The following is a 20,978-nucleotide window of genomic DNA, read 5'->3' on the forward strand; positions in this document are numbered from 1 at the left end:
AAAATTTTGCTTTGACGTGCAACTGGAGCTCCGAGTTACGACAGGAAAAAAGGTGGGGAAAAAGGCGGGGAATTCAAATGTACTAGCCATGGGTCAGTGAAGAGGCTGTTTCTTTGTACCTCTTTTGCCCCAACGATTAGAGTGTGTGTGTGTCGGAGGAGGCTTTGGTCTGCCTGGTGCTGCTTTCTGCTTCTGAGTAAGTACAGTGGTGCCTCACTTAGCGACGTTAATCCGTGCAGGAAAAAACGTTGCTAAGCAATTTCATTGCTAAATGGAATTAAAAAGCCCATAGAAACGCATTCGTTTCGTTTAGTCGTTTAGTCGTGTCCGACTCTTTGTCACCCCATGGACCAGAGCATGCCAGGCTCTCCTATCTTCCACTGCCTCCCGGAGTTGTGTCAAATTCATGTTGGTTGCTTCGCAGACACTGTCCAGCCATCTCATCCTCTGTCGTCCCCTTCTCCTCTTGCCGTCGCACTTTCCTAACAACAAGGTTTTTTCCAAGGAGTCTTTTCTTTTCATGAGATGGCCAAAGTACTGGAGCCTCAGCTTCAGGATCTGTCCTTCCAATGAGCACTCAGGGTTGATTTCCTTTAGAATTGATAGGTTTGTTCTCCTTGCAGTCCAGGGGACTCTCAAGAGCCTCCTTCAGCACCACAATTCAAAGGCATCAGTACTTCGGTGGTCTGCTTTCTTTATGGTCCAGCTCTCACTTCCATACATCACAACAGGAAAAACCATACCTTTGACTATTTGGACTTTTTGTTGGCTTTTTAAGATGCTGTCAAGATTTGTCATCACTTTCCTCCCAAGAAGCAGGCGTCTTTTAATTTCGTGGCTGCTGTCTCCATCTGCAGTGATCATGGAGCCCAGGAAAATAAAATCTGTCACTACCTCCATGTCTTCCCCTTCTATTTCCCAGGAGATGATGGGACTAGTGGCCATGATCTTAGTTTTTTTGATGTTGAGTTTCAGACCGTTTTTTGCACTCTCCTCTTTCACCCTCATTACAAGGTTCTTTAATTCCTCCTCACTTTCTGCCATCAGAGTGGTATCATCTGCATATCGGAGGTTGTTGATATTTCTTCCGGCAATCTTAATTCCAGTTTGGGATTCTTCCATTCCAGCCTTCCGCATGATGTATTCTGCATATAAGTTAAATAAGCTGGGGGACAATATACAGCCTTGTCGTACTCCTTTCCCAATTTTGAACCAATCAGTTGTTCCATATCCAGTTCTAACTGTTGCTTCCTGCCCCTATGGGCTTCAAAACTAACCTTAAGTGAAAATCCTCCATAGGGGCGGCCATTTTTGGTGCCTCTAAAGCGGGGACACACAGCGGGCGGCCATTTTGTTTACCCAGCAGCCATTTTGAAACCGCCAATCAGCTGGCCGAAAATGGGGGCTTTGCGATGATCGTTTCCCCGCAATCATTGCAAAGCGAATTTTCCCCATAGGGACCATCGCTAAGCGATCGCTTTTGTGATCGCTTAAACTCCGTCACTAAGCGATTTCGTCGCTCAACGGAGCGATCGCTAAGCAAGGCACCACTATACATTTACAGGGTTTTTCAGGGTGTGTTTGGGCTGGGGGGTTATGTTTCTGTGCTGTGGTGTTTTTTGTTATGTCTTTTTTTTGTTGTGGGGTTTTGTTTTGTTTTTGTGGTTGTTGTTTTTTTGCCCCAGCACCTTGCGATGGGACTTGCATTTGTGTGTGGGGGGGGGCTGATGCGTTCCGATGGGGCTTGCATTGTTTTTTGAGGGTTTGGTGATTTTTTTCCTGTCCCCAACGTGTTCCGATGGGACTTGCAGTGTTTTTCGGGCTTTTTTGTAAAAAAAAAAATTAAGCTGTAACGGATTAATTGTGTTCCAATTACATTCCTATGGGAAATGATTCTTCGACTTATGACCATTTTGAGTTATGATCATCATTCTGGAACAGATTAAGGTCATAAGTCGAGGCACCACTGTATTTGGAATATTATTGTCCATTAATAGTATCTGATGGTCAAATAGATTTGTCTTTTGAAACCCATACCTATATAACATAAGAATGTTGGAGGCATCAGAGACCATATTATATATTACTCACTAACAAGTATTCATTGCATCATCTCTGGATCCCTCTAGTGGCCAGTTCTGGTAATATGTGTGAAAATAGTTTTTTCTGGGTTTTTTTTCCACTGCAGTCGTAAGATCGAAATCAACGTGACAGAGTGAGCCCCTGTCGCCTGCCAACCTAGCGGTTCAAAAGCATGCAAAAATGTAAGTAGATAAATAGGTACCACCTCGGTGGGAAGGTAAACGGCGTTCTGTGTCTACTTACGCTGGCCATGTGACCACAGAAGATTGTCTGCGGACAAACACTAGCTCTATGGGTTGGAAACGGAGATGAGCACCGCTGCTTAGAATCGGACACGACTGGACAAAATTGTCAAGGGGAACCTTTACCTTTGATAGTCCTCCAATCCTTGTGCAAATGGAGGATGCTTAATCACAGTGAAAGTAGGTTGTAGTGCATATTGGTCTTTATGCTGGGTATCTTTCTTGCTAGAAGTAGCATGAAAGCCCAAATGGTCACATTGAAAGCCTAGTGTGAAAACTGGCAGCTCGGCATCAATTATTCCTCAATGGTGCACTCAGTGAGAACTGATAATGTGCCATATGAGACCCATCGGTACCCCAAGTATTAAGTTTCTGCATAATTTATTTCTCCTACTTTGCTTCATTCAGATCATCCTCCCATCTACAAGGATGGGCAATCCTTTTCTGTATCAGGTGTGATTGGATCATTCACTCAGTCATTCCCATTGCAAAGATGCAACAAAATGACCCAATCCTAGGGGAGGTTATGTGCCACATCACTGCATGAGTCACTGCTTTGTATTCATTTCTGTCCAATTGGTAGGCATGACCAGAACAGTGACTAATGCAGAAGAAACACTGTGGGAGTGGACTCCTGTGAGATTGATCATCTGATTATTATTCAATTTCAAAAGGAAACATCTGCATTGAGATATTAAGAATTAGTTTTAATTCAAAATGTCTCTCAGCTTCAGAAGCCTTGTGAACACTGGACTGGAGAGCATGAAACAACATAATTAGCTTTCTATACACTGATTTCAAAGGGCCAGCCATACTCATCTATAGCCTGTGGGAGCAAAACTGACAAGGAGGTTGTTTAAAACAACAAGTTGTCTTTAGCTCAGACTTTGTGGATTGTAATCCTCACCTTCAGGTATCGCCTAAAGAAGTGGGTTGTTGTCCTGAGAAGCCTATTGCCGAATAAAATCCATTAGACATAAAGTGAAACAGCACCATTGTTTTAGCTCTGTACCCATTGGGTAATCATCCTCAGTTTCTCTTTTTCCAAAGTTGAGAAGTGAGCACCATCATCCCTGGTCATGAGGGCACTTTTCAGAGACTTGGGAAACGTCCATGGTACAAAAAAATAGGAAATACATTATGAGTTGTATCCTAGTGTGTCCACTGGATAGTAATATAAGATGGCACTGCTTGAACAAATGATGCTTTTGTTAAAGTGGAGAGTGTATTTTCTCTACGGAGATCTCCACTGGCAAAATATTAATGTTTCTGCAAGTGCCAGAGTCCTATATCCCTAGGTTGGCAAGACTTTCCACTCAGTCGAAGTAGAAGTGGATACTGCAACCCTCCCAAAGCCCATTGGGGACATAATAAGTTCTATAGTTATGGAATACTGGCCAACGCTTGGGAAGGGGCAGAAAATTTAGGATCAGAAGATTGAAATGAAATATCCTGAAGAGCAGCACAATACACTGCAATGTTGTTGTTGTTGTCTCAACTTATTTACCATGCCATACACTACTAGACCAATCGCTGGGTGGTTTACAACACAATCATGCAAGGAGTACTCCCTCTCCCCACACCAGTGAAGCTGGGTACTCATCATTCCCACATGTTTAATCAGGGAAATCAAAATGTAAAACCTCTGACGGAGAATTTAATTGGACAGAGATAAAGATCAAGAATTGCTCGTTCAGTGATGGTAAAGATGAAATGCTTTCCCCAATTTTTCCTTAGCCAATTCTAGCTTTGTTCTCCTTTCAGTTCAGCAGGAAGCCAATTTTCTAACGAGCTTGGGTAAAGAAGACTGCCTTTCCAAGCGCTCTAAAGCAGCTGCCCTGAGAACACCCCATTCATAGCAATTATCTTGTCCTGCCAGGAATCCTTGCAGGAGTTCAGGCAGATACTGTATATACTTGCTATGCTAGCTGTGACATGAACAGCCTTCTTTTCACTTCAGTAGTATAGAACATATGTTCTTGAATGTATAGAATTAGGCTTTGACTATCACAGCTTGACATAATTGAAAGAGGAGATTTTCCCCCCTATGATTTCAGAGGAACAAAGGTTGACATTATTTAATTCAAAAGGTTACCATCTTTCATAAATAGTGGAAAGCATTCATAGGTAATTCATAGGTGCATTTGGTGGGGACATGGGAGATGGCCTTCTCTGTTGCAGTTTCCAGACTCTGAAATCCCTCCCGCTGGAAGGTAGGTTGGCCCCATCTTTGCTGTCCTTCCTCAGACAAAGACCTTTCTCTTCAGGTGATTTTCTCTGCCGGAATAGCTGGCTAAATTGTGTTTTTTAATGGATTTTTGTGTCTTACTGCTTCAAATGTGTTTTGCTGTTGCTTATATTATTTGATTGGGCAACCTCCCTGGTAGATGGTGGGAGAGCTGTAGATGTAATATATCTTGACTTCAACAAAGCCTTTGACAAAGTGCACCATATTCTGATTAGCAAGCTAACTAGGTGTGGGCTGGACAGTGTCAGGTGGATACACAGAATCACATTCAGAAAGTGCTTATCCATGGCTCCTTCTCAAACTGGGAAAAGGTAACAAGTGGGACACCCCAAGTCTCAGTCCTGGGCCCCATGTTCTTCAACATTTTTATAATGACTTGGATGAGGGAATGCAGGGAATAATCTAATCTATGGAGGAGACAAAATTGGGTGGAATAGGTAACAATGCAACCAATTACTTTGGGAGGTGAGCGCTCCAACTCTGGAGGCATTCAAAAGAAAATTGGACAATCATCTGTCACATCTGCTTTGATTTGTATTCCTGCATTGAGCAGTGGATTGGACTCGATGGCCTCCTAGGTCCCTTCAAACTCAATTATTCTATGATTCTGTAGATTCTATTATGGTATTTGTTTCATCCTTTTTATTAGTTGTATATTCAGTGTTGTAAGCCAACTTGGGTCCTTTTATGGAGGAAGGTGGGGGCAAAATATTTTAAATAAATAAATAAATAATCACAGTATAACACAAATAAAGTCTAGTGCTAACTGGCTGGATAGCTCAGTGGCTTAAGTATCTGGCTGCAGAGTCAGAGGCTGGGAGTCTGATTCCTCACAGAGCTTCTTGCAAGTAGAGCCAACCTGTGTGTCCTTGGACAAGCTGCTCAGTCCTGGAACATCGCCAGAAGAAGAGAACGGTAGACAACATCTATGTTTTCTCTACCTGGAAAACCATGGTACAGGTCACCATAAATCAGAATTGACTTGACAGCACATGATCATTACTAAAGTTTCATGCTATTTCAGTGACAACATTTCACACATGTGTGAAGAGTTTTCCAGTCTCCTTTTCAACTGCCACCATAAAATGGCTGAGATGGTACAAGATGTACAGGAAGAGACCACCAGTGCTTCCAGATCATCTCCTTGATTTGGCAGTTGATAGTAAACTCAAACTACCATGTTCCTTTTCAATTTCACCCCAGTTATATTAATCCCGTTGGTCTTGATGAGACAACTACGTTCATTCTCTTGTATTTCTGTGCTGTAATATGTATTTTTGTTGGAGGAATTTGGGGTTAATTCCTTTTAGTTAGCAGAGCATAAAGTACCAAAAACATGAAGAAGAATAGCTAAAAGTCCCAGTGTCCACCTAATTAATCACCATTTTCATAGTGATTAATTAGCTTTTGCATATAAATAGCACTCTATAAGTAGTTTAAGTAGAAAAGGAAAAAACATATTTACTTACAGTTATGAAACATCAGTTACAATCAGAAGGGGGGAAAGGATAAAGAAAGAAATTGCAGTCTCAACCATGCTAGGAGACTGAAATCCACCATGCTAGTTGAATGGTCAGAGATCAGGAACAGAGAAAAAGCGTGTCTGCTCCTGTCAAAGGTCAGAGAAGGAGATAGAGAAAGAGAGAGAGGAAAGAAAACAACAGAAACAAAGGAACAGCAGGAAGAGAGGAGGTGGAAGCCAGAGGTTGGAAAAAGAACTTTGTTGATTGCTAAGTTGCAAGGCATAGTTGAGTTAGGTTGTGAAGTCCCCTTCCCAGTGTTAGGTTGCATGCAAGATTCTTATTTTCTCCAGGATTTTTTGACATATTGTGTGACTCAACCTCTATTTCTATTCCTTTTGACATTTTCAAACAATTTACATGCTTCAATTCTGTATGCCAGTCATGGGAGTCATCTCACCAAATTACAGATATCATTATCATATTTTATATGTCCTTCTGAATGAAAATGTCCAGTCCGTCTTGTTTGTTTCCCATACTCTTGGTAGTTGTATATATTGACACTGGAGGTGGTATGATTAAAACATTCTTCTTAGTACTTGTGAGGTGTAACCCATCACTTGTCAGGAAGTATAGCCAATGGTTTCAAAATCCAAATCCCTCATGTTGGTACCACTTCATAGTTAGTTGTTCAACTGGTGTATTTCCTTTCCTATTTCATTCTACTTCTTTGTACTGATATGATGGACAAAAAGACTATCTAGGCCCCAAAGTCCTTGAATTTCCTTCCCAGAGCTTCAAAGCCTGATGTAATTTCTTTGTAGTCCCTCTCAGCTGTATAATTTGTTCCCACATGGATGAGAAGAAAGAGATATGTATCTCTGGGTTTTATGAGCAATGCCAATCCTTCTGTCACATCGGTAATCCATCTGCCAGGGAGACAGCATCCCTGGTAGGTCCACAGATCTTCATGGCATATTTCAGCTTCAGTCTCATGCAGTAGGGAGTCTCCTGCTTACAACTGCTCTTCTCTTCTTTTTACAGGGTGTGGGTTCAGTGATTCTATTTGACTGAGCTTTGACCTCTCTTATGTCCTCATATGGGGCCTCCTGCATGTCTTCTTCAGCATGCTGTCTGCCAGACTCCTCTTCATGACTCTGAAAGTGGTTTTAAAGTTCAGCTAGTGAAGAGTGTCTTCTCCTTCTTTTGTTCTTGTGACTCTGTTCTCTCCTCAGTATTCTCCTTTTCTGCTTTGTCTTGCTGTTCTTCCTACTTCTCCATGTGTATGCTGTGTTGTTCTCAGGCACAAAGACAAACATTGTACACACTTTGTAAGTCACCTCCACAGACGTTGTTCATCGTGTGTAGACAAATCAGGATGTTTTTGCTTTCTTGGTTATCGTATTCTGAACTCTGAACTCGTAATAAACTGCACTAAGAGATTTGAAATAATGTAAGAGTTTTATGCTTCAAATGTGTGTGTGTGTGTGTGTGTGTAATAGTGTATTTGTCAGGTACCATCATATTATTGACTTGTGCCGAATAATTTCCAGTTTTTTAACAGCATGGAAGTAAAAAGCTACTGATTTCAGTGACACTGACAATTTTTTTCAAGTTTCTTTTATGGATAAATGTAATACTTCCTCCTTCTGTTGCCCTCATTAAACATGAAAGCCAGCGAAAAGCTCTCCCTTTAAGAACCTGCTGCTCCAAAGAGAGGACACTTCAATAGATAACCTGCAAATGATTGTTGCTGCTGAGTCATTTTGACAAACATTTATTTTCTGTGGTGAATCAACTTTATCACACACTTTGGAACTCATTTAGTGCCCCTTTACTATATATGTAATAAATGTTTAATCACAGATTGCAGCCTTCTGCTTTCTATTCAGCTAAACTTTGGCCTTTCTCTGCCATTTCCCTGATAGGATAAAATAATTGTTTTGAAAATAATTGCTTGCAGGATCTCAGAGTTGGTTCTCCCTCTTCTTTGAATTTGGTTCTCCCTCTTCTTTGAATTCATGCTACTTATGCCCTCTTGAATACCTAATGATTTTCCTCTAGTTTGCATTTGTATATTTTTATTAACATCTTTCAAAACATAAGTTCACATGAGCTTTCTGGAAACAGACATATTTCTGTGCTTGCAGGAAGCTTTACTGAAGATATTAAAACAGTATATCCAGTACTGAAACAAGACATTCTTCTTCTTGCTTCTCCTAGAGAATGTGCCTTTGGAAATCACAACCTATTTATCCGTATTCTGTTTTGCTGTGTGGTCCCTAAGCACTTTAGCATCAAGAAACAATGGCTTCTGTGGCTGAAATAGTTCTTATAAAGCCTTGCAGTTGTCTAACATGTTACAACAGCAGCTGCTGTTCTACTTTGCAGTCCTTACAAATATCCCACCAAGTCCCAGGACGGCCACTGTTCCATCGCCAAAAAGGACGACAGCACCCAAAGGAAGGATATGGAGGACAAGGAACTCCAGAAAAAAGAACATTTCCACAAAAAGACCTTTTTGCATTAAATTTGCATATGCTAATTTAAATTAATATATACACTTATCATCACAATTAGACATTGCTGTTATTTCCATGGAAATATACTATAGCTCAAGATTGTGACTAGGTAACCCACCTTGGTATACAGCACTGAGATATTCCTGGGTCTTAGGAGGAAACTGAAGACCTGGTTGTTTCCCCAAGCTTTTCTATAGTCTGCCCCTAATTAAGTAATCTTATGTATCCCTCTTGACTGTCTGCCTGCTATTAATTTTTTTTTCATTCTACATGATTCCTTCAGTCATGTTTTGGAACCATTTTTTCTTGTTGTCATTTTTATTGTCCTTCCTATTATTGTTTATGACTCTATTCTTCTTGTTAATTGCCCAGAGTAGTAGTGTAGCTACTAGTTGGGTGGGATAAAAATGAACGGACGGACGGACATATGAACAAACAAACAAACAAACAAACAAACAAACAAACAAATAAATACAGGTCTATTCTTGTTGCGAGCTCTTATTTGGTTTAGGCATTGATGTCTTATGTAGTAGAGGTGCGCACAAGTATGCATGCATAAATTGTTGTGATTTCTGTCCCCATGGGATCACATTCAAAGATGGTCACCTCCAACTGTCACTCAACATGATTCTGTTTATTCTGTTAGGTCAATAGTCTTTGACATTTTTCTTATTAAGTAGTCCAAGCCTCAGTTTTCTCAAAGTAATGGGAACTATTAGGAGTAAAAGAAGAAGAGGAAGGAAGTTTAGATGCCTTTCATCTCCCAAAACATAAAATAAAAAAACAAAGCAGGTCTCTTGTTTGTTGATTTTAAAGATGGGATTGTGAATGCTGAAGCGTATTAGCTGTGAGGACACTTTGTGGTACCCACTGTTGGCAAGATAAACAAGCTCAGTCAGTGGAAAATAAAACTTCCCATGAGTTTCAGGGCAACAAAGGATTAGAACAAGTTCTTCAACAATAGGGGGACTGTTTTGATGAGCAATCCTCTCATGACTGACCCAACAGGGATTGCATGGAGGTGCTGATTCAATAAGCAGTTCTGTGCCTGTATGAGGGACCACCTCAAGTGGCCATCAGCTGTGATTTGAGGAATCCTACTGAGCCTTAAATCAGACAACAGACAGATATGAGTGAAATGATCCCTTCAAGAGCTTCTTCAACAGTGAAACACAACTGCTTCCCTGGAAAGCTGAGAAAGAAGGCAGCTGCCTCTTCTGTTTGATTTTTAAACCACCCACTTAACTTCTGTTTTTCCAACTAAAATGTAAAGACAAGTAGTGAAATGCACGATGAAATTAAAAGAAAGATTTGTTTAAGTGTAAATATAATTGGAAAGAAAGTGGCTTACCAATGGCTACCTTGGTATGTACTTCTGGCTGATTATAGGATGCATTTTATGTGCAATTGTATGAAATGTTTCAAACATTAGTGTACCCACGACCCAATGAGACATGATGGTGCAGCCATGAGCATTGTGTTACATGACTCTCCTATTCATATATAAATCAGTAACTGCAGGGTGCTTGCTACACTGCAACTCTGTTACTTGAAACTCAGAGGTTGGATGTAATATTTTAAAAGGAAATCATTGCTATTCATTACTTATTGGTAGCCAGGTTTGTCATTATTAGCGCTCCAAACATGGATATAATTAATCCAATTGCACTTAAAATACAGGGAAATAAACTCTGATGCTCTCTACTAGCCAATTTTGATACTGCACCTTGGAAATATTTTTAAAAATACACTTGGTCTGTATAAAGGAAGTAACTAATTTGAAATATCTTTTATGTTCAATAAGTAGTTGAATTGCTTATCACTGAAGAAGTAACTAATTACAGATAACTATGTTGCTTTTCTTTCAAATAGTTTCTTCTGTCCTCTGTAGGAACATTTGCTTTCAGTCCAACTCTGGCACAAGAAATCAACTGGAATGAAGAAATGTGCTTGAAGCAATTGAATGCATAGTCAGCATGAACTGTTTTCTCATGTCTAATTTGTATGTAATAAATATATCTTTACACGATACATAGACCTACAAAAGAACGTTATTTATTTATTTATTTGATTTTTATCCCGCCCCTCTAGACAATGTCTACCCGGGGCGGCTTACATTCAACTCATATTTTCTGCTGGTGGTGTATTCTCTATATAGACATATATTTTTAATAGCAGTTTTAAATGAATACATTGTTTCTCATTGAAATTAAGAAATTTAAGAACAAGGCCGTTCTATAATATTCTCTGTTACTTGTGTATGGATGTGAACACTGGATAGTGAAGAAAACAGACAGGAAAGCAAGATCCATTCAAAATGTGGTGTTAGAGGCTGCTTCGTTATGGAATACCCTACCAGTAGAGGTGTGGAAGGCCCCCACCTGTCTAACATTTGGAAGGCAAATAAAAACATCGCTCTTTAGGCAGGTCTTTGGAAATGCTCTCCCTACTTAATTTAATTTAATTTATCTCTGATTACATGAGTTGTTTATTGTTTAACATACGTTATTGCCAAACCCATCTTGGGATCAGTGTTTGTTAGTTTATTTGTCATGTGGGTGGGTTATTGGGATGGGTTTTTCTTCTTTAGCAGAAAGTCTTCTTTGACTGTATGTTTTTATTTGTTGTAAAGTGCCCAGAGTAGTGGCTTGCCACTAGATGGGCAGAGTAGAAATTGATTGATTGATTGATTGAATGAATGAATGAATGAATGAATGAATGAATGAATGAATGAATGAATGAATGAATGAATAGTGATTATATTGGTTTATTTGTTATTATCTACCCTGAAATACACTGGAAGGATAAGCTATATTAATACATTTTCAAAAACTGTAAAAAAAACAAACAAAACACCATTCACTCGATCATCTCCTTCATGTGTAACTATGTGTGAAGAACTTTGCCCATATTCATAACACTCTGTATCTGGAAATTATACTCAGTGGAACATTTTCATCACACGAGGCTACAAAATGTGTGTGTATGAATGAATTTATTTATTACAGTCGAGTGACCAGCTCATAAATGTGTCTGTATGTGTTTACTGTCTCTCACTGCTGCCCCTTGATGATAGAACTTAATGTTGGTCTCTCATTTATAGAAGCCTTTAACAGAGTTGTAAACGTTAATCTATTATTTGCTGCAACTCTCAAAATTCTTCTGCTCGCTTAGCTGATAGACGTTTAAAAAAAACCCTTTACAAACTCTGTCCCTTGATGGTTAACAGCTAGAGATGGCAAGGAGGAGGAGGTAGAGAACTAGAAGGTTGAAGGGGCTGCCAGTACAGTTCTTGCTGCATCATGACCCTCAACAGGCACCTGTTTTGACTTCTGGTGTCCACAGGCAGTCATCAAAGCTGACTCCTGACCTTTCTCGTTCTTCATCCTGTAGAGATCTTGCCACCCATGTTGGGTATACAGTGACAGAGGAGGACTCAACTGTAAACATGAGAATTGTGGCCTATGACTAGTGTATTGCCATCACACAAAGTTGTTTCAATAAGCAGAAGAGTGTCAGTAGCGATAACTTTCTTGTGATTAATGGAACTTTGGACTTTTAAGATGCTTATTTGTGGGTTCTACGTGATAAAGTCCACCAGCCAAAAGATACATATACTGGAGATACAAAGGCTTTTGAAAACTGTTGGCGTTCTTTGTTTAAGATACAAATTGTGGGCTGAACTCTTGTATCTGGACTTCAGCATTAAACAAACTGCATATCCAAAGACTTATCCATAGTGACAAGTCTAGTTACCTGTCATCAACTTGAATAAGGAAGGTAAGCTGTCCTCTCATTCAGTTGTCTTTATTTCTTCTTTGTTTCCGCTCCCTAATCAAAAGTTCCTTTCTAGGTTTAATAAGAATCATGTTTAAATGTCATATATAGTACAGAAGCCAGTGCATGTCTTCAGTGTGAAGTTTAAACAAATCCAAGTGATAGTATCACCCTTTCCTCAGGCTGCAGACTTGTACACTGCTATCTGAGAGGAAGTCATATTGAACCAAGTAAGTAGAAGTACAACTATGTCATACATTTCTCAGAATCAGTGAGAATGTGAATTTTAAGTCAAATTAGTACAGCACAGGTGTAATATACAGTACTGTGCCAAAGAAACAGGTCCCACTGACTTCATTGTGAATTCCTCCCAAGTCAGGGTGTATGGGACTGCAGCTTTAGGTATGGACAATTGCAAATTCCATTGTGATCGGTACTCTCACTTTACCTGAAAAGGGATTCAAAACGATGAGTTGGATTTTACTTTAGGAAATATATGAACTAAAATAAATTATTGCATAGAGGTAGTACAAATCCTTCTGAAAAAGAACAGAAAACTATGGAAGACTCTCCTTCACTGGAGATTTTTAAACAGAGTTTGGATGGTCATCTGGCAGGATCCTTTAACTACAGACTTCCTGCTTCAGCAGGGCATGGGACTCAATGGCCCTTAGAGTTGCTTCTAGCGTTACCATTGTAGGATTTTATATTTCCCCTTGGTCTTGAATGAATAATTTGGAAGAAAGCAGAAGCAAGATGCAGTTGACTCAGATAACTTCTTCAGATTATGATACATAAGTGATACACTGATTTTTGTTGTATCTACATTGATGGGATATTAAATTTGTATAGATTTTAGATTGCAGTGTTTGAAAATCTTAAGAGGTTTATTTTATTTTGTTCATGTGAAAGCTTGTGCTTACTGAGCAATGGGCATGAATCATCATGGATACTTGTTTGCACATAAGAACTGACATCTGATGTTTGAAAGCCCTGTCCATTACCTCGACATTTTGCTATGGAGTAGCTGCTCTCCCAGCAGCCTGCTCAAGCCAAGCTGGAGGTTGGGGAGGCTAGAATGCTCAAGGCCTTTCTTCCTGTACTATGATTTCATTTGAGACATGACCAAGGGAATATGACAGATCAGTTCTGATAAAGGAGAGATATGCTTTTAGAATTTAATCATTGCTGGGGCATTATTTTCTATTCGCTTTTTTCATGCATGCAGTCCTGCTATAGCACACTGATTGGTATCATAATAACAAGATGAAATGTCTTCTCTGTGCCAAGACAGTTGCACATGTCAAAGTTGTGTTCCATCACAAATACACTGTGACGTTTTTTGTTGTTGTTGTTTTTTTAAACTGACTCGCAAGAGCAGAGGGAGTCATTTTTGGCAGATCCTGATTCATTTCATTTTCTCTTCAGGAGGTTTTCACTGTGAGCAGTCAGGCTTTTCATGCTAAATGCCAATCCCTATTAAGTTTCCAGCTTCCATCTGAGTGCCTTCTTCAAGAGGGAGAATGAATCTGAAAAATTCAGTGGGATGGATTCTTCTGGTACTCTTTCACTGTGGACTACAGACAGCAGCAGAGAAGGCTGTTGAACTGGCCAATGTTCACCTGCTTCCACCAGGAGGCTATAAGAGACTGATCAACCTTAATGCGGAAGGTACCTTCAAGTGTGGTATGCGGTGTGCCTGTGCAATGTTTGAAAAAGAGAAATCAACATTCATAACTTGGGAATGTTGCTTGCGTGGATGACAACTCCCAGAGTTCCTTAGTCAGCATGACCGGTAGCTCTTCTGGCTGGGGGATTATGGGAGACGTAGTCCAAAAGAATTACTCTGCCAAGATGATTCAGAAATAGAAGCACATTCCTTTTGAGGAAAAAGTGAAAGACACATGATTTTTTATTTTAGAAAAAAAGAAAGATGACTACGAAGAATGGGGACAAGAAAATATTGTTTTTTCCCCTTCTCCCATAATTTTAGAATGCATAGTGTTCCAAATGAAACTGATTGGCAGTAAATTCAGGAGAGAAAAAAAAGAAAATCCTCCTTCAGACTATCCATACCTAATTTATGGAATTCATTGCCACAAGGTATAGCTATGGCCTTTGGTGTAGAAGGAGCTAGACGTGTTATGACGAATTTACTGTCTACTTTTTGACCTGTCTATTTTTTAGCCAGCATATAGAGGCAAGCCACAGAATACCACTGGAGAGATAGTAATAGGGCAGTGTCATTCTTATGCCCTACTTTTTAACCTTCTCCAAGCTTCTCATTAGCAACGGCATGAAACAAGATGCTGAATTAAATTGATCTTTGCTCTGAAGTTGGAATCATCTTTACATGTGTACAGGAAGGTGGAGGATGTATAATAATAGACTACTGGCTTTATTTTTGTGATGTCCTTTTGTTACAGCAGGACCTTGTCAACAGTATTTTTGCAGCTGAGACATAATATTGCAATCAAAGAATCACAAAGAAGCTGGTTTTCAGTTTCCGTTTCAAAATCCTCTCTTCGTGTTCCTTTTTTCTTCTCACTGTCATGGTCCCTTGATATTCTGTTAGCTGGAATCTAAGGCTAAGACCAATTCTCCAGTGTGACATCATAGAAAATAATGATTTTGATTTAGACTTAATAATATTTAGATTATACCCACTGAAATCAATGGAACATAGTTTTCTAATAAGTGACTTCAACCCCATTCATTTCACTCGAGCTAAATATGAATGAGTATTTAACCCACTGATGGGTTACAAAAAAAGACTCTTACCTTCACAGCAAATCCATGGTACTTACTATTGAAAGACAAAAGCTATGTCAAACTATTATAAACTGCTCAGCTCTTTAAGTGTATTGGGATTCTTAGGATTCATGTTCTGGACTGGGAGATAAATGATAATTGTTGGAGAGGACAGTTCTAGTTTTTAACACTGTCTTGCTTTGAAGCAGTAACTTCCAGCAGGTGCTACAGAAGCCTATAACAGTGATAAGTCTTCAAGAGGGTAACTAACAGATAGTCCAGGCAAGCAGTCAGGGAATTCTCCCTCGTTTCAGACAAGAAGCATCCAAGCCAAAGCTGATTGTTGAATATTAATAGCCAAGAAAATAAACAGTAGTTGAATGACAGAGAAACAGAGAGAGCAACAAAGACAGTCCGGGTCATGCACAGCAAGGCATCCAGGAGTAACAATTGGCTGGTAACAACTGAACAATTATTGAACGATTTGTTCTCAGCTATGAACCTTCAGGAGCCAGAGGGCCATGCGAGGCTGCTGAGATTACTGTCGCTGAGAGCTCATGCAATGCTCACGTGTTGCCCACCTAGTCTTTGGTCACACTATGAACAGAGGCCAATTCTCAGGTCCATGCCCTTAATCCCAAGGAGACCTTCCATCAGAACTGGGCAGCTCTTCTACATGCCTCTAGCCAGGCTTCCCCCTTTGCTTGGCATTGCTCTGATGGACCAGGAGAGGATTTCGGCTTTCTAGGCTGAGTGTGGTGCCAAGCATCCTCCATTTGAGATGCTGTCTGTTCCTTCTCAAGGACCTGGGGTCCACAGGGACAGCTTCAGTGCTCCCAGTGTGAGGAAACTAAAATTCAGCTTGGCTGGAGGATTTGTCTGACCTGACAAATATTGCTTTGTCTTGAAGAACCATTGTTTTGTATTTTGTTTGGAGACAAGGATAAAAGGAAGCCCTTATGTCATTTACTCTGAATATAGGCTGCATGGCCTCTCTCCTCCTTCACTTGCAGAAAATGAAAAATTGCCTTTATTGAAACATAACTGTATTATTTATTTATTTATTTATTTATTTATTTATTTATTTATTTATTTATTTATTTATTTATTTATTTATTTATTTATTTATTTAATTTATATGCCGCCCACACTACCCAAAGGTCTCTGGGCGGCTTACAGCATTTAAAATACAATAAAGATATGTACAATTAAAATACAATTAAAATATATATAAAATTGCCATCAGACCCACAGCTAATATTATTTCAGTTAAAAGCCTTCTGGAACAGGAAGGTTTTGACCTGGCGCCGAAATGTCAGCAGTGTCAGCGCCAGACGAATCTCAGTCGGGAGGGCATTCCATAGTCTGGGGGCAGCTGCCGAAAAGGCCCTTTGTCTGCAAGCCGTCCCTCTTACCTCCTTGAGGGACGGCTCTTTCAAAAGGGCCCCCTGGCTAGATCTTAACTGCCGGGTAGGCTCATATTTGTCATTACCCTAGCTCTAAAATTAACAGCAATCAGAACCAAGAAGCAATACTGTTATTTTGTTCTCTCTCTGTATCTTTGCAAGCTGAATATAGGATATATAACAAATGTACAGGATTTACCCTATACGTGTTTTTGTGTGTGAACAAAAAAGGGAGAGGGATCATCTTAATGTGTGTGTGTGTTACTGAATTCAGTTATATCAGCCTTCAAATTGCAAAATCTCAATTAACATCATAATTAACCTTGCAGGGACTTTCAGCATTTCACTTAGTGGAATCATCCTGTGATTAATTTCTGTCTCTTCAAGGCCACTTCTTATCTATATTTTTGCTACCATTGATTTCAGTATGCATCCACATGTAACCTGGACATTTTACATGATCTCTGAATCAATTATGTCCGAACCTCAAATCTTGGAAAAAATAATACACTTCTTATATTAATAGCAGATCAGTAGGCCAGACTAAAAATATAATATTAAAGGTTTCCTTGTTTCCCTCTGTGCACAGAGTATCCAAGAGACTGCAGTGAGATTTTTAAACAGTCTGAAGAAAATGCCAGTGATGGTCTTTATGTCATTCAGCCAGCTAAGGAACCCATTGGTGTGTACTGCAATATGCAAGATGGTGGCTGGACAGTAATTCAGCATATTACTGCAAACAGTACTGTAGACTTTGACAGAACCTGGCAGGACTACAAATATGGATTTGGCTCAGTTAATGACAACTACTGGCTAGGCAATGAATACATGCATCAATTAACTAGCTCTCCAACGCTGTACAAACTTAGAGTTAAACTTGTAGACCTAAATGCTCAAATCAAGTGGGGAGAGTATGAACCATTCCACATTGAAGATGAGATATCTCAATACAGGATCAGGCTTGGTCTGTATAAATGTAATGCTGGTGATGCCCTGTGTCAGGATACAGAAGCCTATCTCCATGATAACCAGAAGTTCACCACAAAAGACAGAGACAATGACAATTATTTCCAAAACTGCGCTAAGCTAGAGTACAATGGCATACCTGGTGGAGGATGGTGGTATGATGCCTGTGCTGGTGCAAATCTGAATCGCAGGAATGTTATCTATTGGCAACAGGACTGCAACAAAAATCATTTGTGCAAGTATGCTTGGATGATGGTCAAACCTGTAGACCATAGCAAGGTCTGTTCCAAGATCTGTCCATTTCAGAAAGTTGAATTGTAAACAATGCTATGACATTAAATTGAAGCTGACTGTTGTTCCTGCTTTACCTTGCATGTAAAAGCAAAATGTTTTCACTGACAATGTCTTAGAATATATGCAAGAAATTAGTTCCAGTACAAGAATAAGACTAAATCACAAGAGATTGAACATTGCAACCTTTATTGCCCCCCCCACCATTCAAGAAGTAAATCTTCTTTATTATTAGTTGTCTAGATGCTTTTAATTATCTAGGTGAAGAGAGTGAAAAGCATATTCATTAAATTTACAGATTATGGAATGTATTCTCAAAGGCAGATTTTGGAATATTTATTATATTTTCAAGGGAATGTGGATATACGTAAATAACAGGGAGGAATAAGTGACACAAGAAGGTAACCTTATAGAAATAAGAGTGCTTATTACATAGGCTGAAAATGAAGCAGGACACACTGAAAGCAAGGGGTGTGTGTGGAACTTTAAGCCATTTCCTCTGCTTTTCCCCACTGTGTGAAAAGGCACAATCTTTTCCTAGCTTCTTTTTCAGCCACAACGGCTCATACCAATTTTGATTGTTGAGCTGCTGCTATCTTCTAAGGAAGAAAGAACTAGAATTAATTGAAAATCACAAAGCTCCATGATCCCTTCAAAGTAATTTATTGCAGTACACCTTTCCTCCAAGGTACGAAGCAATGATATAGGCTCTTACCTATAATAGTTCACAACACAATAAACCTTCTAGTTTTATGAGGCCAGCAGTAGTCTGTCTATAAAGTAACATGGCCACTGTTTTGTAATAATAAGGAAGACGGCAACACTGCATGATCATGTAAATGATTTATCATTAAACAATATTCTACTTTAGGGGAAGTGTCCAATAACCAAGATGATTTTCAAGAGCACTTCAACTTTGTGAGGGTTGAATCAGGGTGGATGTTTACAGAGAAAAAACTGGAAACTCATAGGTTGGAAGAATGAAATGGAGTGGGTGAACCTTTGAACAGGACTGTCACACACTGCAATGTTATGCTGCAGGCCCCACTTGTATGTACAAACAGGATTCCATTTCTCAAAGTGAAGGTGTTTAAGTAACCAAAATGGCAACAACTACACCCAAGAGGGAAGTGTCATGAGACTCTGAGGGGATCCCAAAGATTACTTAAGTACAGACAGATTTTAGCAGAGAAAATAAAGGGGGTAATCCACCACAAACAGTCCAATGAAGAGCCCAAGAATGGGGAATTAAAACTTAAAGGGGTGCAATTGCTTGGTTGGAAACTTGAACAACAGGACTAGATACTGCAACATTTTGTTGTAGATCCTATTTGTCCCTTTAAATTCTTACTCAATAGTCAAAATCCTGCCATCCTATTCTGAGGTTGCTGACCTTAGATTACTCCAATTATGTGTTCCAAACTGGAACATTCTTTCCAGCAATCACAGGATTATTAGGAGCAGCTGCATCCAAAGTTAATACAACCATGATGACATCCAGCCTTCAGCAGGGGAGAAGAAATAACAATAAGAAGATGTGGTTCCTTTGTAATAACAGATTGACAACAGTCCATTGCATTGTCTGTAGTTGGTTACTTTTCTCAAAATATTTAATTGAAATTCTTGTGTTCTTGTTGCTGCAGAATAAACCAGGGTTTTATATATAAAAACAATGTGACTAATTATAGCCTAGTTCTCCATAGAGCCCCTTAAGGACACCCTTTTGTTTTCAAGGAGTTGCGAGCTGATGTGACATTTGGAAGTGGGTCCAGTGATTAGTGTCTGGGCATTTAATTAATGGAACTTGAGAGTATTTTGTTTTTCTTCCAAACGCATTCAGCTCTTGTGAATGGGATATTTTTAATAAATGAAAATGATGGTAGTATAACAGGAAGATTTTTTTATGCCCAGCAATTCTTCTCTATCCTTCTCCTCTTTTGTTCCCCCCTTAAAGGGTTTATTGTTTTTACTTTAGGAATGGCAGTCTATTTTCATCAAACGAATTCTATTGTTGTATCATTATGTCCTATTGAAACCTAAATTTTAGGAATGGACAGTGTCCCAGGACAAGTGATGGGGGAAGGTTGATTCCTCTGAAGGCTACTAGGCTACCAGTGGCCGAGATGGTTTTTGGTCAAATGTAGACTGAATTTCCTGCAGCTAGAAGTTCAGGGAAATTATAAAGAACAGCATGGTGTAAGCAAACATTGCCCCGCAGGATGTTCCAAGATGGAGGATATGATACATTTTCTATTGGAATGTCTCCTGTGTCCTTGAACCTTTAACAATTGGGATTAGAAGTGATCCTCTGTTATTTAAAATGCTATTTTTATTAGCTGGCACAGACTATTTCTCACAGGACCTCCACATTTGTTAAATTGGCTACAGAAAGATGGCATTCATTGCTTGCCTCACACATTTTTATATGTTAATTTTATTCTCTGGTGTTGCCAGAGAATGATTATTTTGTCTCTTTGCTGATTGTTCACATTTTCTTAGATATTAGAAATCAACCGTCAGTTTTTAAGAGTGGTTTTATTTTTTGTTTATGTGTGTAGCCTGATTAGTTATTAAACCATAACAAATGATATGCAGGAGGAGGGATTGGCTAAAGGGAGGAGGTGCAACCGCCAACTTCCTTCATATAATACTATTCATTTTTAAAAACATTATGTTCTTTCTCACTTTTATTGGATAGACCAAACTGGTGCCACTCAAGGCTTGAAATGTTTTTCTTTTCAATTAAATGCCACAAACTATCTGTTCTACGGATTCAGTGTTAATGCTAAACTTTTTTCACACCCATTGTAAGCACACAAATTTGATTTTAATGTGACACATGCAGAGACAGAGCTTCATGAGAGGAGTGCTCAATCAACATCTTCGTGAACACAACTAAAATACGTATTGTGTGAGAATTCCCTTGTCCCCAAAGAGGAATTTCCATCCCAACCCATGTTGCACTACAAAGGTTTGGTCAGTCAGACCAAGTACTTAGAGCTGTAGCTGCTACTGATGCTATAACCTCCCTAAGCCTATTCCTCCTCTAGCTACCTTCTAAAACAGAGCCCCTTCTACGTCTCTTCTGGTTTAAAGGCCAGAATATATCACACATGGTAATACATAAATTTGCAGGTTCCAGCAGATACTCCTCCAGTCTGGAAACTCTAACATACTGAGATGTTGTCACAGAGTGTTACAAAATGCATGTGTTCCTGGAGAATTTGTTCTCT

The 20,978-nt window shown here is 39.4% G+C and overlaps 1 protein-coding gene across 1 annotated transcript; it reads left to right on the top strand.

The window, feature by feature from the left end:
* The first annotated feature begins 11,382 nt into the window (after positions 1 to 11,382).
* LOC110080113 (fibrinogen-like protein 1-like protein) lies at positions 11,383 to 20,704 on the top strand. Its single transcript, XM_020795763.3, has 2 exons — positions 11,383 to 14,002; positions 17,078 to 20,704. Exons 1-2 carry the CDS (start codon positions 13,855 to 13,857, stop codon positions 17,773 to 17,775), a joined length of 846 nt encoding a protein of 281 aa, XP_020651422.3. The 5' UTR covers positions 11,383 to 13,854; the 3' UTR covers positions 17,776 to 20,704.
* The last annotated feature ends 274 nt before the right edge of the window (positions 20,705 to 20,978 follow it).

Source organism: Pogona vitticeps, chromosome 1 (assembly GCF_051106095.1).
Source record: "Pogona vitticeps strain Pit_001003342236 chromosome 1, PviZW2.1, whole genome shotgun sequence".
Taxonomy (NCBI): Eukaryota; Metazoa; Chordata; class Lepidosauria; order Squamata; family Agamidae; genus Pogona; species Pogona vitticeps.